The sequence below is a fragment of the Pelmatolapia mariae genome, linkage group LG9 (assembly GCF_036321145.2).
Source record: "Pelmatolapia mariae isolate MD_Pm_ZW linkage group LG9, Pm_UMD_F_2, whole genome shotgun sequence".
In the NCBI taxonomy this organism is placed as follows: domain Eukaryota; kingdom Metazoa; phylum Chordata; class Actinopteri; order Cichliformes; family Cichlidae; genus Pelmatolapia; species Pelmatolapia mariae.
In genome coordinates, this window is record NC_086235.1 from 2,086,526 (window position 1) to 2,110,000 (window position 23,475).

Below are 23,475 nucleotides of genomic sequence, written 5' to 3' on the forward strand. Positions count from 1 at the left end.
AGGATCCACAGAGTTTGGTGACAATAATGACAGTAGATGTTTGTGTGAAAGTGCTGGAAGCAAATGAGTGTGTGATGTTCTTTCAGTGTTGCACTTTGTAGACGCTCCCTGAGCACTGGTCTCACAGCCAGCTGCACATAGAGACCAGTGTTGTTAGTCCAGGTCAGAAGATGACTTGTTGGAATGAAAATGAGCTTGTAGTTTGTCTGCTTTAATAATGTGACTGGAAAAAGGTGTTGGACTTCAAATATGTCCGTTTCTTTCACACTTCACCTTTAAAAGTGAAGCCTTGTGGTTCCTGGAAGGAAAAACACGACTTTTTCAAGTCTTTGTCCTGTTTTTATGAGAAATGTACGACTTTAATGTGAAACATTCAGAGTTTTTTCTCTTGTTGTGTTTGTTTGAAGCTGCTTCCTGTTGGCTTCAGCTGTTTGGAGTTTCCATTTTCTAAACTTCTACATTCTGAACCTTCTTCAGCTCTGAACAGATGATGAAACACTGAATGATTTCAAGCACTTTGTCTAATAAACTTACATCTTTCATTCTTTATACAGATTGAAGGGCTGTGGTTTGTCAGAGATCAGCTGTGATTATCTGGCAGCAGCACTGAAGTCCAACCCCTCCCATCTGAGAGAGCTGGACCTGAGTAATGACTCCTGGTCGTCGACTAATAACAAGCTGCAGGGTTCAGGAGTGAAGCATCTGTGTGGTTTCCTGGAGAATCCAGGATGTAAACTTGAAACTCTGAGGTCAGTCAGCATGTTTTAGTTGTGCTGAGATGAATATGATGTGAAAGTTGTGCTGACACTAAACTGCAGACATCAGGCTGATATTATACTGATCCACACTGAGGATCTTCATGGGAAAGTCTGTTTTCTTCTTCTCTGGTTTAGTCCATTGACTGCAGCAGAACAATGTTCACATTTCAAACCTTCAAAGAAGAAGAAAAATCCTCCACTGGATAATTCACTGTGAAACTCTCCAACTCTTCATTCCACCTTAAAGTCTGTGTGACACTGAAAAAAGCAAAATGTGCGTTTGCTTTACAGACAGCAGTCCAACACAAACATACACACATCATCCAAAACACAGTCCAACATCCAAATCTCCTCCACTGCCAGCATGAATGATGGGAAAGAGAAGGAGGAACACTCTGACATTCAGGGTTAGAATGAGTTTCATGAAGCAGACTGTGAAGATCAAAGCTGCATTAGAAGCTTACATGAATGAATGAGTGGACAGAAGTGGACAGAGATCATCTGAAGCACTTCAAAGGCTTTAAATCAGCACATTTCTCTTTATTCTTCATCAACTCTGTTAGTTTCTCTCAGTTTTCTGTGGAATGAAGCTAACAGCAGGCTAATAAGATGCTGACCAATAGGTTTCTATTAAAGGTTGTAATTTGTATATGAAAAGGTGCTTTGGCTCAGCAGGGATCAGCTTACAGGTAGAATACAGCTGCTGGATGGGATTAGCATGTCATAGCTATCTACCAAACTGCTAACTGGGGAATTTCAGGCCATCTATGGATCATTTTTGCTAACTGTTTATTCAGCTGAGGCTCACAGGGCTGCAGCCTGTGCCCTAGCTGTCATAGGGCAAGAGGCGTGGTCCACCTGCACAGGTGAGCAGTCCATCACAGGGCCAACAGAGAGAGAGACAGAGAAGCACTCTCTCACATCCACACCTACAGCCAATTTAGAAGCACCAATGAACCTAAGCAGCATTTCATTGGACTGTGGGAGAACATCCAACCTCCACAGAAAGGCCAACAAGCTTCAACCTACAACCTTCTTGCTTTAAGGCACTAGTGCAAACCACTTTTCCCCATTTCAGCCCAAATCCTGCATCTTCCTGTTTCTGACTCCAGGCCAGCTCCACTAACACTTTCTCATCAGACACTGCCACCTAGTGGAGGAAGTCTTAGTTCCATTTGAAGCTTCAGATTACAGTTAGTTCCTTTACAAAGAGGTGGAGGTGGTGGGGCCACAGCACCATCATCACTGAGTGCCATAGGACACTTAACCTTTGTTTCCATATGCTGGGAACTTCCTGTTGTTCCAAGGAGGACTGGAAAATGTGTGGAAATCTCCCAGTCAGTTCCTCACAGCACACTTCAATCATTTCCCTCCCACAGCATCAGGACCAGGGCTTTCTCTCTCTTTGGTCCCACTAAGAGATTTCCACACAAACACCTCATCAGTGGGACTCTCAGAGCTACCAGCCCTTTGCTACAATCACAAAGCTCTTCATTGAAATCAATGATATCAAAGCTGGAATCCAATGAGTCCAATTCTTCTGCTGATTCAGCATCACATTCATCTTTGCTCCTTGTTCTGCATCCCCACCATGGACTTCATTCCTTTCCAAGCCAGCCTTGAGTCTCCTTTATTCAGCTCATCCTCTGCTTTACTTTTACACCTGATTTTAGCTGCTTTATCTCTCTTTCAACAAGTTTCTGTGCCTCAATCTTTTTCTTCTCTCCCTCATAACAAGACAGCTTCTTCTGCCTGAGAACATGTTGGAGGGATTTACTAATCCAGGGCTGCTTATTGGGGAAAATACTTCCTGTTTTCAAAGTAATCCCCATTTTTCCCAGAAAGAAATGTCAGTAGAAATCGATGATTTAAGTGAGAACATGAGCCTTTGAAAAGTCGCAGTGGGAGCAGTCAAAGCAGTCCCTCAGTCCCAGTATAGAGTCTTTGGTCCAGACTGGAACAACTGTGTGCCCAGTTTGAGCTCTCTTCAGTGCTGTGACCTGACAGACCCAGAGGGGCCATCACATCACATGTAGAAGCTCCCCTAATGGAGCCACAACACATGTCCAATACTTAGTCTGTCTTGTTGGACCAACTGGAAGAAATGATTCAAGGACTTAGTCACAGAACAGAGATTCAAATCTCCAAAATCCAACTGGCTGCATCAGGACATATAGTCTGAAACTCTGCACAGTTTCCTGTTTGAAGCTGCTTCCTGTTGGCTTCAGCTGTTTGGAGTTTCCATTTTCTAAACTTCTACATTCTGAACCTTCTTCAGCTCTGAACAGATGATGAAACACTGAATGATTTCAAGCACTTTGTCTAATAAACTTACATCTTTCATTCTTTATACAGATTGAGGTTCTGTGGTTTGTCAGGGATCAGCTGTGATTATCTGGCAGCAGCGCTGAAGTCCAACCCCTCCCATCTGAGAGAGCTGGACCTGAGATACAACAGCCTGAAGGATCCAGATGTGAAGCAGCTGTCTGATCTTCAGCAGAGTCCAGACTGCAGACTGGAGTGGCTGGTGTAAGTAGAGTGATGGAGTGAGTGGGTGGTGCTGTCAGCAGTATTGTACTAAACACAGTCAGTATGAAACAAAGATCCAGTGTTTCCTGTAAAGCTGCAGCTTCTCAGAATCAGAATCAGAAACTTTATTGTCATTGTCACAGGTACAACGAAAGTAAGAAAGGTCCCCGATCATTGCGTCATCCCTAACAATATCAAAATATAAATAAAACAATAAAATTTCAATAAATAAAATAAACAAAATAATAAATAAAATAAACAAAATACTTAAAATACTAACAAGGCACATCAGTAAACATTCACATATACATGCTTTAGACCGCGAATGGATTAACACAAGAGTGGCGTGATGGACTTTTTTTGCAGTATTCAGATGTGTTATTGCGGTTGAATAAAAGCTGTGTTTGAGTCTATTAGTCCTTACACTGATTGCTCTGTACCGTCTGCCTGAGGGCAACAGTTCAAACAGGGAGTGGCCAGGATGTGAGGTGTCTTTTATGATGTTTGGGCCTTTTTAAGACAGTGGATGTTGTGTAGAACTTCCAGTGTGGGGAGAGGGCAGCCAGTGATCTTTTGGGCAGTGTTAATGATCCCTCGTAGTGCTTTCCTCTGAGCTCCTGTGCAGCTAGTGTACCAAATGCAAATGCAGTAGGTTAGAACACTCTCAATGGTGGCTCTGTAGAAGGACACCAGCAGTCTTTGTGTGATGTTATTCCTCCTGAGAATTCTCAGGAAATACAGTCTCTGTTGGGCCTTTTTCAGCAGCTCAGAGGTGTTCACACTCCGGGAAAGGTTCTCCTCTATATTGACTCCCAGGAAGCGGAAGCTTGCCACCCTCTCTACGCAGTCCCCATTAATGAATAGTGGTTGGATCTCTGCCTTTTTCCTTCTGAAGTCTATTATGAGTTCTTTGGTTTTTGAAGTGTTGAGGAGGAGGTTATTGGCCTTACGCCATGACGTCAGCTGCTCCATCTCGTCTCTGTACATAGACTCGTCACCCTTGGAAATGAGCCCCACCACAGTGGTGTCGTCTGCGAATTTCACAAAGATGTTGCTGTGGTGGCGAGGAGTGCTTCTCAGTGAAGCTGTGAGAGGAGAATGGTGACAGGCTTCAGGATTGGACACAAACACTTCCTGTTTCTCACCTTTATGGTCACCATAGTAACGGCTGACACGCTCTGATCAAACGCTGTCAACAGCCAATCAGCTCTCTGAACAAAGCAGCACGCAGACCAATGACTGCATTCATTTCCAAGTTTAAAGCAGTGAAGAACACAGTCTGTAGGTGAGGAAGAATTTAGTGAGAGCAGATGTTTGGATGGAATTCCTCCAGTTAACAGCTGGAACATCTGGATTGTTGGGCTTGTTGTTGGGGTTCCTACAGAGCTCAGAGTGGACACACCAAGGTTCTTCTAATGAATGAAAGTCCAAACTCAAACTAGGAGGGAAAAACATTTTCAGCAACTTCAATAAAAATACAAAGATTAGAAAAAGTGAAGCAACAATGAGTCCTAGTACAGTCCCAGCACTGAAGTCCCTGCTGCTCTTTATACTGGATGTGCTGCATCACTGACTGACAGCTGATGAAGAGTCTCTGGAAACACTCGTTTATCTCCTCTGCTCTTCCTCCTTCTCTCTGCAGGTGGATATGATGGTAAACAGGACGGTGTGTGTGCTGAGAGAGGAGCAGCTGTGTCCTGATGATCCAGAGAGGTTGAAGCAGCAGCAGCTTGTGTGTAGAGACGCTCTGACTGGGCCATGTTACTGGGAGGTGGAGAGGAGAGCTTCATCCAGCAGTGACTGACAGAGGAATGAAGTGCAGATGACTGTCAGTGCTGCAGAGTGAACTGCTCTGAGAACAGCTCCACTGTCAGACACAATGTAGAGTCCAGCATCATCCCTGTGTGTCCCTCTGGATCTGACAGAGGATCATCAGTGGATCTGGACTGCTCTGCTGCTGCTCTGTCCTTCTACAGTCTCTGCACAGTCTCTGTCTCACTCTGGAAAGATTTTACAACTTGTGTAATTACAGAACATTAATATTATATTCAAACATGTGATCTTCTCTTTATTTCTGACTCTTTACCAAATAAAGAAAAACTAATAAACAGAACCTGTCGTGTCCTTTTTCTCCACATCTGTGAATCTTTTCTGTCTTTTCCTCCTTCCTGCAGCTCCATCTTCATCATTCTGTGTCCAGTATATGTGAACATGTCCAAAGCATCTGAGCCTCATGTTACCCGTTTGTGTGAGTTACGCCTGTCGTTGTGTTGTGGTGTAGAAATCAGGGGCAGGAGACAGCGCTGGATCTCTGAGTTCTTTACTGTCAATTTCTGCAACATCTGCAACATCTAGAAATGCAAACCTGTGAGCTGTGTGTGTCGTGCATCTGCTCGGCCACCTCTCCTCCGGCCGTGCTGGAAGCAGCTGTGTTTGACAGTTTTATCCACTCTACAATAATCTAACAAATTAAATGTTCAAAAATATCAACTTAAGCACTTCAAAGTCAACAAAAAGCTTAAAACAATTAAATAATATTTCACTGAAAAAACAACAGCTCATAAGAACGATACACAAAATAATACAGAAACAAACAAATACAACTTATTAACCAGGATCCATGTTTTTGTCACAAACACTGAATCAGCTGATTCACTCTTTATGTTTGTTTGTTTTGTGATCATAGTTCTGCTTTCTGTGTCTTCACTGTGTCCCACGTCTCCTTACTCTGGACTCTGTGTCATATTTCCTGTTTTACTTTGACAGTCCTGTGTTACTGTTTCCTGTCTGGTGTGTGTAACTGGTCCCAGCTGTGTTTCCCTCCTGTCTCCCGTTCCCTGATTACTAAACTGCGTCCACGCCTCCACAGCTGGATTCCAGGATTGCAGAGCATCCAGCTGTGGTGAGTGATGGAGACACTTTCTCTGCTCAGTGATCAGGACAGTTTATTGGAAATCAGAGAACATAAAGGCTGTTTTTCACCTGCCCGTTCTGAAGCTGGACATTAAAGACTGCTGGCTTCAAGGACATTAATCCCAGTGTCAGCCAGCCAATAACAGCCTGTGTTTTTCAGCTCTTTAGGAGTCAGACATGAGAAAGACAGACTGCTAACCTCTCCCTGCAGGAAATAAGCTCCGCCTCTTCCTTTCCTGTATATGAGTGATTTGATTCTGACATGAGTCACAATGAGTTTTCTGTTTATTGTGACTTAAAGCGAGCAGCAAAGACACTAAACTGTGTGTTTCCAGCTGAAGCTGCTTTTTGTGTTGCTCCCACAATACTGTCTAAGACAGTCAGTGAGGAAACTCAGTTTATGCTTCCAAGCTCATTGTGACAGGACACATTGTGTTCCTGCAAGTGCTGATTTTGTCTGCATCCCTGAGTTTAGTGAGCTGCCTCCAAGGACTTGTGAAACACGTCTCCGACACGTCTACATTAAAGTTTCGGTATTCCGTCCGGACCTGGAGCTGCTAGCCGTTAGCTTGTGGCCATATTATCTACCTTGGGAGTTCAGTCATGTGATCTGTGTGTGTGTTTACATCCCTCCAATGGCCAACGCAACAGCTGCCTGTGAGAAATACACACAGTTACAGCAAGACTGCAGACACAAAACCCCGAGGCTTTCATTATTATATCTGGAGACTTTAATCATACCACACTGGATTCTACTCTGGCTGCTTTTCACCAGTTTGTGAATTGTCCCACACGGAGCAACAGGACAACTGACCTACTGTATGCCAATGTGAGATATGCATACAGAGCCACCCCCCTCCCCCCACTAGGAAAGTCAGACCACAACCTGGTTTACCTACAGCCACCCCTCACACACCCCTCGTCCAAAGGCAGCCTGTCACAACGCGCTCCATCAGGAGATGGACCCCAGAAAAGCAGGATGCTCTGAGAGACTGCTATGACACCACAGACTGGGATGTGCTTCTGAGCCCACATGGTGAGGACATAGAGGGGGCGACAGACTGTCTGACAGACTACCTCAACTTTTGTGTGGACACGGTCGCCCCTGCTAAGACGGTACGGTGTTATCCTAATAACAAACCGTGGGTAACACAGGAAGTCAAAGCTGTCCTCAACAAGAAGAAGAAGCTTTCAGGAGCAAAGTGAAGGAGGAGATGAAAGCAGCACAGCGGGAGGTGAAACGCTGCCTGGGGGAAGCAAAGGACACCTACAGGAGGAAGGTGGAGCAGAAGTTGGAGAGGAACAATATGAGGGAGGTCTGGAATGGTGTGAAAACCATCACAGGCCACAACACCAAGAAAAGCACGTGGGGGGGGGGGGGGGGGGGGGGGACTGTGGAGAAGGCAAACGAACTCAACAACTTCTTCAACAGGTTTGACCAGCCCACAACCCCCCCACCCCCACCTTTACTACAGAGCCCTCTCCCCACTTTCCCACCTCCCCCCCTTCCTATGACATCCCCCTCCTCCAACCCCTCTCTCAACAGCAGGACATCTTCCCCCCTTCCAATCATCTCCCAGTGTCATAGTGGATCAGGTCAGGAGACAACTGAGGAAGCTTAGCCCCAGGAAGGCAGCAGGCCCAGACAAGGTGTGTCCCAGGATGCTAAAGGCGTGTGCTGCTGAACTTGGGGAGCCGCTACAACGAGTCTTCAATCTCAGTCTGCGACTGGGGAGAGTGCCCGCCCTATGGAAGACATCCTGCATCGTCCCGGTCCCCAAAAGGAACCGGCCCAATGAGCTGAATGACTTCCGACTGGTTGCACTGACGTCACATCTTATGAAGACTCGAGAGCGGCTCTTCCTCAACCTCCTCCGACCACAGGTACAACATGCCCAGGACCCACTACAGTTCACCTACAAGGCGGATGTCGGAGTGGAGGATGCCATCCTGTACCTCCTACATAGAGCCCACTCACACCTGGACAGGGGAAAAGGCATGGTCACGATCCCGTTTCTAGACCAAGCCCAAGACAGACTTTTAATTCATTTGAAAGCCTGATGCTTAGCCTTGTCCACCCCAGCTGTAAAACTCAGAAACCAGTCTTACTTGTTATCATCTATCGTCCACCTGGGCCTTACACAGAGTTTCTCTCTGATTTCTCAGACTTTTTATCTGATTTAGTGCTCAGCTCAGATAAAATAATTATTGTGGGTGATTTTAACATCCATGTAGATGCTAAAAATGACAGCCTCAACATGGCATTTAATCTGTTATTAGACTCAATTGGCTTCTCTCAAAATGTAAAAGAACCCACCCACCACTTTAATCACACTCTAGATCTTGTTTTAACATATGGCATAGAAACTGAACATTTAACAGTGTTTCCTGAAAACCCTCTGCTGTCTGATTATTTCCTGATAACATTTACATTTACAATGATTGATTACACAGCAGTGGAGAGTAGACTTTATCACAGTAGATGTCTTTCTGAAAGCGCTGTAACTAAGTTTAAGAATATAATCCACCCACTGTTATCATCTTCAATGCCCTGTACCAACACAGAGCAGAGCAGCTATCTGAACGCTACTCCAACAGAGGTCGATTATCTTGCTAATAATTTTACCTCCTCACTACGTACGACTCTGGATACTGTAGCTCTGGTGAAAACTAAGGCCTCAAATCAGAAGTACCTGACTCCATGGTATAATTCTCAAACACGTAGCCTAAAGCAGATAACTCGTAAGCTGGAGAGGAAATGGCGTGTCACAAATTTAGAGGATCATCATTTAGCCTGGAGAAATAGTTTGCTGCTTTATAAGAAAGCCCTTCGCAAAGCCAGAACATCTTACTATTCGTCACTGATTGAAGAAAATAAGAACAACCCCAGGTTTCTCTTCAGCACTGTAGCCAGGCTGACAAAAAGTCAGAGCTCTACTGAGCCAACAATCCCTTTAACGTTAACTAGTAATGACTTCATGAACTTCTTCACAAATAAAATTTTTATCATTAGAGAAAAAATTACCAATAATCATCCCACAGATGTAATATTATCTACAGCTACTTTTAGTACCATTGATGTTAAGTTAGACTCTTTTTCTCCAATAGATCTTTCTGAGTTAACTTCAATAATTAATTCCTCCAAACCATCAACGTGTCTTTTAGACCCCATTCCTACAAAACTGCTCAAACAAGTCCTGCCATTAATTAATTCTTCAATCTTAAATATGATCAACCTATCTCTAATAATCAGCTATGTACCACAGGCCTTCAAGGTGGCTGTAGTTAAACCTTTACTTAAAAAGCATCTCTAGACCCAGCAGTCTTAGCTAATTACAGGCCAATCTCCAACCTTCCTTTCATATCAAACATCCTTGAAAGAGTAGTTGTCAAACAGCTAACAGATCATCTGCAGAGGAATGGCTTATTTGAAGAGTTTCAGTCAGGTTTCAGAGCTCATCACAGCACAGAAACAGCTTTAGTGAAGGTTACAAATGATCTTCTTATGGCCTCTGACAGTGGACTCATCTCTGTGCTTGTCCTGCTAGACCTTAGTGCTGCGTTTGATACTGTTGATCATAATATCCTATTAGAGCGATTAGAGCACCCTGTAGGTATTACAGGTACTGCACTGCAGTGGTTTGTATCATATCTATCTAATAGGCTCAATTTGTTCATGTAAATGAAGAGTCCTCTTCACACACTGAGGTTAATTATGGTGTTCCTCAGGGTTCAGTGCTAGGACCAATTCTATTTACATTATACATGCTTCCCTTAGGCAGCATCATTAGAAGACATAGCATACATTTTCACTGCTATGCAGATGACACCCAACTCTATCTGTCCATGAAGCCAGATAACACACACCAATGAGTTAAACTGCAGGAATGTCTTAAAGACATAAAGACCTGGATGGTCGCTAACTTTCTGCTTCTTAATTCAGATAAAACTGAGGTTATTGTACTCGGCCCTGAAAATCTTAGAAATATGGTATCTAACCAGATTCTTACTCTGGATGGCATTACCTTGGCCTCCAGTAACACTGTGAGGAACCTTGGAGTCATTTTTGACCAGGACATGTCCTTCAACGCACATATTAAACAAATATGTAAGACTGCTTTCTTCCATTTGCGCAACATCTCTAAAGTTAGAAATATCCTGTCTCAGAGTGACGCTGAAAAACTAGTTCATGCATTTATTACTTCCAGGCTGGACGACTGTAATTCATTATTATCAGGATGTCCTAAAAACTCCCTGAAAAGCCTTCAGTTAATCCAAAATGCTGCAGCAAGAGTCCTGACAGGGACTAGAAAGAGGGAGCATATTTCTCCTGTTTTGGCTTCCCTTCATCGGCTTCCTGTTAAATCCAGAATTCAAAATCCTGCTCCTCACATACAAGGTCTTAAATAATCAGGCCCCATCTTATTTTAATGCCCTTGTAGTACCATATCACCCAATTAGAGCACTTCGCTCTCACACTGCAGGCTTACTTGTTGTTCCTAGAGTATTTAAAAGTAGAATGGGAGGCAGAGCCTTCAGTTTTCAGGCCCCTCTTCTGTGGAACCAGCTTCCAGTTTGGATTCAGGAGACAGACACTATCTCTACTTTCAAGATTAGGCTTAAAACTTTCCTTTTTGCTAAAGCATATAGTTAGGGCTGGACCAGGTGACCCTGAATCCTCCCTTAGTTATGCTGCAATAGACGTAGGCTGCGGGGATTCCCATGATGCATTGAGTTTTTCCTTTCCAGTCACCTTTCTCACTCACTATGTGTTAACAGACCTCTCTGCATTGAATCATATCTGTTATAAATCTCTGTCTCTCTTCCACAGCATGTCTTTATCCTGTCTTCCTTCTCTCACCCCAACCAGTCGCAGCAGATGGCCCCGCCCCTCCCTGAGCCTGGTTCTGCCGGAGGTTTCTTCCTGTTAAAAGGGAGTTTTTCCTTCCCACTGTTGCCAAAGTGCTTGCTCATAGGGGGTCATATGATTGTTGGGTTTTTCTCTGTATTTATTATTGTGCGATCTATTGTACAATATAAAGCGCTTTGAGGTGACTGCTGTTGTGATTTGGCGCTATATAAATTAAATTGAATTGAATTGACTTTTCCAGTGCCTTTAATACCATCCGGCCCTGTCTGCTTCAGGAAAAACTAAACAGGATGCAGGTGGACCCCTGCCTGGTCGCTTGGATCTCCGACTACCTCACTGACAGACCACATCACGTCTGACACTGTGGTCAGCAGCACAGCAGCACCATAGGGAACTGTGCTGTCCCCTCTTCTCTTCACCCTGTACACCTCTGACTTCTGCTACAACTCTGAATTATGCCATATTCAGAAGTTTGCAGACGACACGGCCATCATGGGGTGTATCTGGGATGACCAGGAAGAGGAGTACAGAAGTCTGGTGAGGAACTTTGTTACATGGAGTCACACAAACCACCTGCAACTCAACACCTCAAAGACCAAGGAACTGGTTGTGGTCTTCGGGAGGTCCAGAGCCGGTTCAGATAGAGGGGGTGGAGGTGGTCAACAAGTACAAGTACCTCGGGCTGTGGGTGGAGAACAAACTGGACCTGTCATGCAACACAGAGCACCTGTATAAAAAAGCCCAAAGCCGACTGTACTTCCTCAGGAGGCTGAGGTCTTTTAGCATCTGCAGGAAGCTCCTGAGGATGTTTTACCAGTTGGTGGTTGCTGGAGTACTTTTCTATGCTGTGGTGTGCTGGGGGAGCAGCACAGCAAAGAAGGATCATCCAGGCTGGAAAAACTGATCAGGAAGGCTAGCTCTGTGGTCTGCATGAAGCTGGACACTCTGGTGACAGTGGCAGAGAAAAGGACACTAAAAAAAACTGCTGGACATTATGGAAAATGCTGGGCATCCTCTGCACACGGCCATAAACAACCAGAGGAGTCTGTTCAGTGACAGGTTGCTTCTCCCAAAGTCAAGAACCAACAGACTTAAAAACTCCTTTGTCCCACATGCCATCAAATTGTTTAACTCCTCTCTGGAGGGGAGAGGGAGGGGAAACAGGAGGACAAAGGAGGGGGGAACAACTAGTGGACACTGTGACCCTGAGAGCAGGATACAGCCAGAGGTGAGTCAGCAGTTACAAACTAAATGCTGCTGACATGAATCAAACTGCTGGATAACCCACTGGTCATGAAAACGGCACCTTTCTGTTGGTTTTTAGCAAACACAATTTCTCTTAAAGTTTGGCCCAAATTACCATCCAACATTTCAAGTTTTCCTGACTACAAATCCAGAGATTGTGACTCTGATGGTCAAAGACCAAGAGGGGACAGAAACCTGGAAATCATCTGTTTACCTGCAGGTAAGGTTGCTGCCAGAAGCCAGAGCAGAAATGACCCTGCAAACATCTGGTTATTTCATAAAAGTTCAACTGAAATCATACTTCAGTCTCTTTTCATCTGCAGGTCAGCGTCCTGTTACATGTGTTACGTCCCTCTGCAGCCTCTAATCTGCTCAGTGTGTTCAGCTGGTGCTAATTGGCCACACCTAGTGGCCAATTAACACACCTACGGATCACTTAGCCTGCAGCGCCATTTGGTGGCGCTGCAGGCTGGACGGATCCCTCTGATCCTCCAGCAATGACTGAAGACGAAGGCCAGAGAGGTCCCTCGGACCCTCCAGCGGAGACTAGAGACGAAGGCCGGAGCGGTCCCTCGGACCCTCCAGCGGAGACTAGAGACGAAGGCCGGAGAGGTCCCTCGGACCCTCCAGCGGAGACTAGAGACGAAGGCCGGAGCGGTCCCTCGGACCCTCCAGCGGAGACACGATACGAAGGCCGGAGCGGTCCCTCGGACCCTCCAGCGGAGACACGAGACGAAGGCCGGAGCGGTCCCTCGGACCCTCCAGCGGAGACACGAGACGAAGGCCGGAGCGGTCCCACGGACCCTCCAGCAGAAGCCATCACTAAGCCAGCAATCATGGAAGCCACTAGCTGACATAAAGGCAACGGGCAATGCACTGAGCACTGGCTCTGCCCAGGCAACGCTGACATGGTGCAGTTCTCAGGTGGCTGCTTAAACTTCTTGGGTCCAGAATCAGCTGAGGACTGAGACCTAGCCTCTGGGGAAGCCCTGGAGTGGCAAACTGTGCCAATGGCGGCTGAACCATGAAAAGCACCTTGAGTAGAAATAAGACTTTCTCCCTGCATGGAGTGAATGAGAGAAACTGGTAATACTGGAGCCTAGATAAACTGTGAGTGTGTTCAGTTTTACCTCTGTCTCGTCTTGTTGATTATTCCCAGCTGTGTTCCCCACCTGTGTGTAATCTCCCTGTGTTTCTCTGTGTGTATTTAAGTCGCGTCTTCTGTCTTTGCAGTTGCTGGTCTGTCTGTCTATCCGCCATGTTCCACTCGTGTGTTTGGTGTTAGAATCTTAGTTTGTAAATAGTTGTAAATAGTCTGGTCAAGTAGCAATCGTGTATTTTGTTCACCTTGTACATATTCTTCACTGCAGCAGCCTAGTAGGCGTGAGAAGCCATTTTTGTTGATTAAGTTTTCTCCTGTTTTTTGTTAGAAAGTTAGGTAAGTGGATTGTCTTTTGGTTGGTTTTTATTTTTTGTAGGAAAGCATAGGGACCAGTAGGGAGTCTTGTTTGTTATTTTTGGCACTGCTCACAGCTGAAGCAAATAAATGGCTGCCTAGCACTTTTAGAAGATATTGTTGTTTGTGTACTTACTTGGGGTGTGTGTGAGTGGGCCAATTTCTTGTTGCGTTCGTGCACGCCTAGACAAAGAACGTAACACATGTCTGTTATCTATCTTTGTTCCTTCAGCACCAAGAACAGAAACCTTAATGAGGAGTGTCCCAGCTGAGGCCCGAGTCCCAGCAGCTGAGAGGCTGCTCACAGTTCGCTCACAGTTTATTGAAAGAGTGTCTGAACCTGTTTTAAACAAACGTCTGGATAAACTCCTGCAGCAGCGTGTTATCAATGATCAGGAGATGGAATCAGTCAGATCAGAGCAGATAAAGCACGAGACGTGATGGACACGAGGAAGTGAAGCCAGCTCACTGCTGATCGCTGTTCTCTGTGAGGAGGATCGATGCCTTTCCACAGAGCTGAACCTGAATGAAGACAGACTTGGAAAGAGTCTGTGGAGCTGTGACCATGAATCTCAAAGACCACTGACAGTGTCATTGTGATCTTCATGTGACGTGTTTTTAAACTGCACTTTAGTTCTGAAAGTGCCTCTCGTTAAAACCTGGACTCTGATTGGATGCTGAGCAGGACATTGGATGGACTGAAGCAGAGTCTGGGACCTCAGTAATTATTAGTGCACAAACCAGGAAATATGTGAAGCTCCATTAATGCTGAACCACATCTACAGGTTGAACAGCAACACCTCAGGTTATCTGGGACCAGCGTCTGTTTCCAACAATATAACTGAAGCTGTTTCTACCTGTAATGCTGGAATAACCTATTGAATCACATGATCAGTGTTTACAGTCTGTTTACTGAGGTTTAAACTCTCCTCTGTGCTTCTGCTTTGAGCAGCACGTTGTGCTTCTGCCTGTTTAAATAAAGTTTTGCTGCTTTCTTATGCTGGAGTTTGACTTCAGAGATCAGGAACTTAGAAAACTGATAAGTGATGGACAGCAGGGCAATAAGGGGAAGTGGAGACAGGTGGGAGAACAAGACACAGGTGAACTAAATCACAGCAAACAAGACGAGGGAAACAAAAGCAAAGCACGAGGACGACAACTCACCAAAATAAAGCAGGAAATGTGAAAACTGAAACAGACACATGAATAAAGTTAATACGAGAGACTTGACCCGAGAGGGAGAAACACTGAGAGAGGAATAAACTCTAAAGTAGCAGCGAACTAGGAACAAACCAAATATTCATGAAACCGTCTAAAACCTGGATTCAAAGAGATTCTTTAAATAAAGACGAGAAAGTCAGGACACATCGAGGCAGCTGAGTTTTATATTGTTCTGTTTTCCTCATTGGAAATGATTTCAGTGGCTGAAATAAATGAATGAACAGCCACAGAGGAGGCAGCTTTGTTGTGTGTTTGCTTACAGAGTCACTAAGAAACACACACAATCCCCCGGCCTGGGTTACCATGGAGACAGTCAAACTTTCATTCACTTCCTGTTTCCACTGTTAGTCTGACTTCACTGGTTGGTCCCAGAGTGTCAGAGACTCGTCCTCAGACAGACGCACACAGGTGAGTCAGCACAGGTATTATAACCCTGCTGGTTTCTGATCAGATGAAACATCGTCTCATTATTATTACTGAGTCTTGGTTTTATTTGGGAGCTTTATTAACACCAGATTTATCTTCATTTTATCTGTGGTCTTATGATAGATGATGGCAGCACAGTTTCACAGAAAGACGATACCATCAGTCAAATGTAAGAAAAAAGGAAATGATTGAAATGAAATGTTTCTATTAAACATTAAAAAAGAGAAAAAGCTTTTTGTAAAATCTCTTCTTATTTAAAAACTAGCAGCTTTCATTGGTAGCAGGTGAGAAACACGTGGCTGTGTGAATAAAGGAGTTCAGCACATCAATCAAAATTTATTTATATAGCACATATTAAAACAACAATGTTGACCATAGTGCTTCACACTCAGTAAAAGTATGAGACAATTAAAACAAACAAACAATAAAACAGGACAACAAACAATATGTAACATCACAACAAGCTAGAACAGCCAACTACTTAGAATCAAAAGCCAAAGTAAAAAGAGGTTTTAAGACGTGATTTAAAAGACTGGATAGACTCGGCAGTACGAATATGAACAGGGAGGTTATTCCAGAGTCTAGGTGCTACGGTTGCAAAGGCTCGGTCACCTCTCGACTTCAGTCGAGACCTAGGTTGTGCTAGGAGCATGTGATTGGACGATCTAAGTGCTCTGCTGGGATTGTATAAGTGGAGTAGTTCAGAAAGATAGCTGGGCGCTAAATTATTCAGAATTTTAAAAGTGAACAAAAGAATTTTAAAATCTATGTGATATTTAACAGGGAGCCAATGTAATTTGGCTAAAATTGGAGTTATGCGTTCATAGATTCTTGTACCTGTTAAAAGCACATGTGCACCAGAGCACACAGCAGGGGTAACCTGGACATCTGTGAAGGTTATTAATGCACAACTATAGCTGCAGGTTTAAGAGCAGCGCATGCTGCAGTCAGAACTGTTACCAATGAAAAGATCTGCAGCTTTATGAAGCAGCTGAAAGATCAAACAGTCCAACATTTACAAAGTGATGTTAGAGGTCCAGCTGAAGCAGTACAGATGTGCTGCTGTCCCACATTCAGTCAAAATGAATGAGCTGCAGATTTTCAAAATGAGATTACTGAGAATATTTGTGACTCAGATGGCAGATCCAGGCTCTCAGCCTCCAGCTGAAACTTCCAGTCCTCCCCCAGCCAGAAGCTCTGATGCTGGGCTGAGAGACTTTGATCCTTCCCTGGATCCAGAAATCCAGGAGGGAGAAGGAGAACAGGACCTCCTTCCTGATCTGGAGAGGCCTGAGGGAAAGAAAGATGGAGCAGACAGAGCTTTGAACAAACCTCCTGAGCTTCACCTCCACAAAGGTGCAGACACTGATGCACAGATTCACATGTGACACCTGCAGCGTCCAGCTTGTGCCGCTGACATTATCTCCACTCTGATACAAGCCTCATTCACTCGCTCACACACGTTCATACAATCAGCTTTTCCTCACAGTCACACACATGAATGTAATGAGGGGAACTCGGGTTCACTGTCATTCCTCAGGATCCTTTGATATGCAGACTGGAGGCTCTGTGGATGAAACCAGCGACTGTCTGAACCACTCTGAAGTCTTCATGATGGACTTCATCCTGATTAACACTACAATACTTGTTACAGGCCTTTTATATGGAATAATATTCTTTTCCATTAAAGCTCTGAACATTCTCACTCTTTCTGGACCAGGTGTGACAGGTGAAGGACACCGGCGAATAGGAGGACAGAACCTGAGAGCCATTAGTCACATGACTCCAGCTGCTGCTGCCTCACCAACCACTGGCCCCTCGGTGAGTCTAGAGTTACAGCAGTGACCACAGGAAGTGCACACGTGTGATCTAAAGCTACATGTGGGCCTGTGACCATCAGTCTTCTCACTGTGGTCGACGGGTTTGTGAGTCCCTGTGATGCTGGGAGTGTCCAGGACAGTCGCTCCTGATCGGGTCTCTCATGGAAAGCTGGTCCCAGGAATTCCTGGAAAATTCCTCCACCAATGGGAACACAAGTGCAGAGTGACAGAGGTGCTCAGCAACCCTGCTGTTATATGGGAATATAACCAGAATAGTCGGCAACCACTTGAGTTAAGTTAGCCAAAGAGATGCGACTCAGACTGACTTCATCAGGTTGGCAACATGTCTGCATTGATAAATTCCAGTTATTCACAAATCAGAGAATAATTACAGTCATTCAGAGTCAGATTGTGATTGTTTGGAGGATGTAATCGTTTCCTTCAGGGAGCGTGTTGGACGCTCAGTGTCCGGGTGATTCGCTGGCTGATGCAACTACTGAGAATCAGTTTGTGAATGTGAAGAAAATCAGTGCAGTCACTGGACAAACTCTGATTCTTCCTAGTTTCACTCTTGTTTCAGTCCAGTGTGACTGAGCTGGTAAAAGATGATCTGACTTTTAGCCACACAGCTGTCTGCTAGAGAAAAAGCCTTTGTGCACAACTTTCTTAAAGGCAAACGGCACCATGTTCACTGCAGCTGCAGCAAACGCAGCACAGAGTGAAAGTTGGACTGAGAATGTTGTGACTGTTTCATGAGAAAGAGCAGGAAAAACAACCATCACACACCCAGACACAGTGCTGGCATTAGACTTTAGAGCCAAATGTAGGACAAAAGCTTTAATATGAAAGAGGAAAAGCCAACAACAGCCAGAGCATGAAGCTCAAAACTGTACCAATCACCAAGAAAGCTGACAGGCCTGTGACACGTCAGAGACGCCGTTCAAATCATAAAGAAGTTGGTTTATTGACAACATGTAAAAAAACAAAATAATCAAGTCACCCTTCAGTTTAGAGCGAGTAGACCAATCAGGCACAGCAACAGCTCTAGAATAAGCAACAGTTTTATGTATTACAAACAAGCTTTCATATACACACATACATGTGGCTCACATGCTGTTTAAAAAGGGCTCAAAGACCCAACAGATACACAAAGTATAAAAATACTTTCATTCAGACAACAGTCAGCTGTGCGTGAGACAGAGAGCCGACTACAGTTAGTAACATGGACTCACTTTGTTTCAGACACGACACAAAGTAACACAAAGCCACAAAGAGCAGGAAGATCAAAAAGGAGGCAGAGCAGCAGCAACTCTCCATGAGCTGTGAGGCTAACAGCCACCCACACTTCCTGTGATGCACAATGAAAACAACATTAACCTGAAAGATGATAACAACAGAAATAAATCTAAGCTAACGTTACACAGCGCTCACACAGCGCTGACTGTACAGGCCTCACCTGCCTGCATCCACAACACCTGATTCTACTGGACACAAACCAGTTAATGATATCTGAGCAATCCAGGGAAGGCTTCCAGGAACATGAGGATCCACAGACAGCTCTACAACAGCATCAGTCAGCAACAATGTTACTAATCACTCACTCTTTCATCCTTTTATACTCAGTCAAAAAGTGCTGTGTTCACATTTGTTTCTGCTGAAATCCAGAGACTGAAAATGCGTCTTTTTAAAGTTTGAATAAACTGACTGAACTTCTCACGAGTCCAACCGTGAGGAACACTTCCCCCCATGACACATCACAGGAGAACGTGGCGTCTCAGTGGAGGGGGGACAGTAGCTCAGTTTAGGCAGTCGCACTCAGAATCGATGCCTCCAGTCAGGGTCAAACGTGGTCCTCAGAAAGCTGCAGATGTTTGTCTCTCACTGGTCTCTGCGTCTGTAGACTGAGCTGATGTTTCTCCAGGTGTCTGGTAAAAGGACGATGCTGCTGTCCAATGAGGCGAGGAGAGAAGTAGCCAAACAGGCGAGAGCCGTGAAGGAGGAACGGCGGGCAGCTCTGGATGCCCGACATAAATACCTGATGAGCAGGCTGGCAGACGCCGGCAGCCTGGAGGAGGCGGCGGTGGAAGACGCCATGGTCTCTGATGACAGAGTAAGTTCAGAGACGTGATCCTTCCTCAGAGTTGAACCTTTGAGTCATTAATGTCTGATTCTTCCAGTTCAGTCTGATCCATGAATTCTTTGCTGCAAACGGATCCAAGAAGCTGATTTTCTTCTATCAGGATGTCAAACAGGTAACTTTGATCACATTTAAATGACACATGAAGGTCTAACCGCTCTTCATGATCTGCTGTTTGTTGCACCGTACTTTGTATTCATATCTTTTAATATCTGCCTTTCTCCCAGAGTCTGTCCTCCCGTCAGTCTTCCTCTGTGGACGCATCAAACTCAGCTGTGGCTCAGAGGAAACTCTTCCTCACTACGGGGAACTCTGAGGTTGGCTTTGACTTTTTAAGCTTAGTTAATGTGAGAATCACAGAAAAATGCTGATATGAGTGGAAGGTTCTTCTGATAAAATAGCAACGAGCAGATTATTGAAGAGCGAGGCAGACAGTTGGTTTCAGTAATGCCAGTTTATTAGAAACGAGGACTGTGGGGCTGCTGGAAGTCAGGACGGCCGTTCTCTGGATAAACCTGACAGCTGAGGTGGAGAGCAGGATTTATCCACAGACGGCTTCTTCCAAGCAAATGTCCTGAACACACCTGAGCTGAGTGTTACACAGAAACTGTCTTAAAGCACGAGCCTGGATCAGACTGGAGGACTCAGAGCTCAGGTGTGTGACGTCACATTGATCCACCTCTCGGGGTTTTTGTGTTCTGATGGATCTGATTTCTCTTTAAGCTCCAAACAATCCCGAGCCTACGATTCATCATTGTCCTGTTCAGAGATGATGAGCCTGAGCGTGTTTGTGTTTCCATGGATCAAACTGTGCTGCTTTGTTTGGTTAACCAGGTGATTAAAGTCTTTGAGCAAACACTGGATGACTGACAGCTGCAGGCTGAACATCAGGAGGTTGAGAGGCCGAAGTCTGAGGAGCTCAAAGCTCCACAAACACTTATTCACAGAGAAAAGGACTACAAACATGGAGGAGCAGCAATCAGAACATGAGCTAAAGGCTACATGCTAATAACATTTCCCCTGGATGTGGTTTTAACAGGAACATGAATGATGAAGTATTTAAAGTCAGTTCCAGCCTGAGTCGGTGCCGTGTTGGCAGCTCTGATATGCAGAAACTTTCAAACATGGGACAGGAACAAAAACACGCCTGTGACGTCAGAGTTTATGAATGATGACAAACTGTTTGTTTTTAGAAACTTTGTTGATGCTTAAAATGATCAGGAAATAAAAGCTGAATAGATCCACGTCAAACAGGAGAAGCTTTCCAGTTTGCATCAGCTGGGAAACTCGCTCATATCCAGCCTGCAGAGCTCTCCAACCACCCCGTCTTTAAAGCCCATGAAAGGTTTTCCTTTGCATGGTGAACTTTGGTGACAGAGTGCAGAGGAAGTGCTCTGTCTGCGTCACGTTAAAGGAATCTGAACTCCATCCCGTTCTGTATTTCCAGCCTTTACTGGGGAAATGTCTGTTCTTCCTGAGAACCACTGAGAAGGCCATAACCACCGCTAACGTGCAGCAGGTCAGTAACTGGTCTGGGTCACCTCCTCACCTGCAAATCTAACAAACTGCACAGACCTCATTGGTTGACTGTGACATGGATGCAGCCAATCATTCTGATCTTCTCGTGCAACCTGATGTTTCCAGGAAGTGAACTTTGGCGTGTTGGACGGCGGCGGCGGCGGCGGCGGCAGCGTCCTGAACAGTCTGGAAACTCTGCTGACTCACATCATGTTACCTGCTCTCAGGTCGCAGCAGGTAAAACACCTCCATCCATTCAGGCTTTCACTGAGCACAAAAAGGGAGATGTTTTAAGCTTCCACTGATCACATGACGCCATATATGAAGACTTTGTTGATGGTGGGAAGGAAGAACTCTCTTTAAACAGGAAGAGGCTGAAAGCAAAGAAAGGGGCAGGGAGGGGCAGCCATGAGGGGTCAATCCTGTGAAGAGAAGCCAGTGTAGGAGAAATCTGCTGTTTCTAGTCCCTGTCAGGACTCTTGCTGCAGCATTTTGGATTAACTGAAGGCTTTTCAGGGAGTTTTTAGGACTTCCTGATAATAATGAATTACAGTCGTTCAGCCTGGAAGTAATAAATGCATGAACTAGTTTTTCAGCGTCACTCTGAGACAGGATATTTCTAACTTTAGAGATGTTGCACAAATGGAAGAAAGCAGTCTTACATATTTGTTTAATATGTGCGTTGAAGGACATGTCCTGGTCAAACATGACTCCAAGGTTCCTCACAGCGTTCCTGGAGGCCACACCTTGGGCTTATCTGTACCTGCTGGTTTCTCTTTGTGGGGTTTGACTGTAGAGCAGCTGTTACATAAAGAGCCATGAAAAGTCTGATTTGTGTGCAGTGCTCCTCCTGATGCTTTTGGCTGTGAATAAGGTAAAAAGTGAAACAGGAAACACATTAACCTTTGTTGTTATTGCTGACCTTTGACCCTGTGCCCAGTCGTGGGGCTCTGTGCAGGACTCGTGTCCACACGTCCGGTCCTTCCTGTCCTCGGTGGATCAGTTTGTCAGTAATCTGAGCTCAGCCCGACTGAACATGGAGAGAAAGTTCCAGCTGCAGCACGTGGAGCTTCCTGACGCCATCAGCCAGCTGAGCAGCCCTGCAGACTACAGAGCAGCAGGTATGAAGCTCCAGCTGTTCACATCTCACACAAACAATAAGACTGTTGGAAATACAGGAAACAGCGTTTAAAGGTTTAAAAATCAACTCTCAGGTAAATCAAACCAGTTTATCTGTGGAAGCTGAAGGAAGCATCTGACCTGAGACGATGGCTTCTTTGAAATAATGAGTCCGTGTTCACGTGTGTTTAGAGGAACTCGTGTGTTTCGCTCTCAGCCAATAACAGTGAGCTGGTGGAGCGTCTGGAGGAGGTGTTGACCCTGTGGACCAATCAAATCAAGCAGGTGCTGACGGAGAGCGAGCAGATGAGGAAAGAGGCCGACGACGTCGGGCCGTCGGCCGAGCTGCAGCTCTGGAAGAGCCGCACGGTGACCTTCAACAGGTAGACGCGTCCTCTCAGCTGCATCTCCTGTAGCGTCAGCATTTACAGGTTTCACTTTAAACTCAGTTTATCAAACATGATCTGACGTCTGTGGACAGAAGCTCCTCACACCTGGAACAGTTTAGTCTCCACTCTGAGACTTCAGGACAAAACCACTTTTACACAATATGACTTTCTGTTATTTCTCTTTCTGCTCTTTAAAGTTGAAATGTTCAAAAATATTCATGTGTTTGTTTGTATCATAGTTTTTAACCCTTTCATGCATGAATTATGACGACATCAATCAGGATTCTTTCTTTAGTATTTTTATTCATCTTTAGGGATGAAAAAAGATTTTTGAACTTCACTTTTTAAACATGTATTTTTCCATCTTGGTTTGAAGAAATGTTTTGTGCACTTACACTGGCTGACCAGTAGGTGGCAGGTATGGAGCGACACATCAGAGTCCAAAGTAGAGGTTTATGTGCAAGTGCAACATCAACACTGACACCAATACAAGCAAACAGCCTTTGAACAGCTGTAACTGTAACTGTGTGTGTGTGTGTGTGTGTGTGTGTGTGTGTGTGTGTGTGTGTGTGTGTGTGTGTGTGTGTGTGTGTGTGTGTGTGTCAGTCTGTTGGAGGAAGTGAAGGGCTCTCAGGTGAAGAGGACTCTGGGGGTCCTGCAGGTGGCTCAGTCTCGGTGCCTGCGTGCCTGGAGAGATCTGGTCAGCAGTTTATTTCCTGTTCAGTTCACAGCTGTTGTCTCGACGATGCTGACGTCATCACTGATCGATTTATTGATTTATCAGGACAGAGACATCACTGTGGTGGCCAACGAGGCAAAGGACAACGTCAAGTATCTTTACACCCTCAACAAGTTCTTTGGATCTGTGGAAAAATCCACTCCTGTGAGAAAAACACTCTTCATGTCTTTCTGTATAAAACCGTCTGCAGCTGTTTGAGTCCTTCATGATTGTGAGGAACAGAAAACAGTGAAGACATCGTCACACATCATTCACAGAGAGGCTGTAGTCACAAATCACAGCTGAGACAAAGGCCTGTCTGTAACTTAAGAAGAAGAAAGAGTTAAAGTGACTGT

General features: G+C 45.0%; 2 protein-coding genes across 6 annotated transcripts in view; both read left to right on the forward strand.

Annotated features, from left to right (window-relative positions):
* The window catches only part of LOC134634089 (NACHT, LRR and PYD domains-containing protein 12-like), a 28,747-nt gene extending 23,350 nt beyond the window's left edge, over window positions 1-5,397 (forward strand). For all 5 annotated transcript variants that reach the window (XM_065471634.1, XM_065471638.1, XM_065471637.1 and 2 more), the window contains 3 exons: window positions 555-749; window positions 3,114-3,287; window positions 4,930-5,397. In XM_065471634.1, the coding sequence (XP_065327706.1) occupies window positions 555-749; window positions 3,114-3,287; window positions 4,930-4,939 (379 nt within the window). In that variant the 3' untranslated portion in view covers window positions 4,940-5,397. The remainder of the gene's footprint in view (window positions 1-554; window positions 750-3,113; window positions 3,288-4,929) is intronic.
* Window positions 5,398-16,500: 11,103 nt separating this feature from the next.
* Window positions 16,501-23,475, forward strand: part of dnah5l (dynein, axonemal, heavy chain 5 like) — a 74,847-nt gene continuing 67,872 nt past the window's right edge. The window contains exons 1-11 of the mRNA XM_063484552.2: window positions 16,501-16,774; window positions 17,139-17,239; window positions 19,139-19,348; window positions 19,416-19,490; window positions 19,603-19,692; window positions 20,823-20,894; window positions 21,020-21,130; window positions 21,834-22,014; window positions 22,230-22,395; window positions 23,008-23,101; window positions 23,186-23,284. Of these exons, the coding sequence (XP_063340622.2) occupies window positions 16,501-16,774; window positions 17,139-17,239; window positions 19,139-19,348; window positions 19,416-19,490; window positions 19,603-19,692; window positions 20,823-20,894; window positions 21,020-21,130; window positions 21,834-22,014; window positions 22,230-22,395; window positions 23,008-23,101; window positions 23,186-23,284 (1,473 nt within the window). The remainder of the gene's footprint in view (window positions 16,775-17,138; window positions 17,240-19,138; window positions 19,349-19,415; window positions 19,491-19,602; window positions 19,693-20,822; window positions 20,895-21,019; window positions 21,131-21,833; window positions 22,015-22,229; window positions 22,396-23,007; window positions 23,102-23,185; window positions 23,285-23,475) is intronic.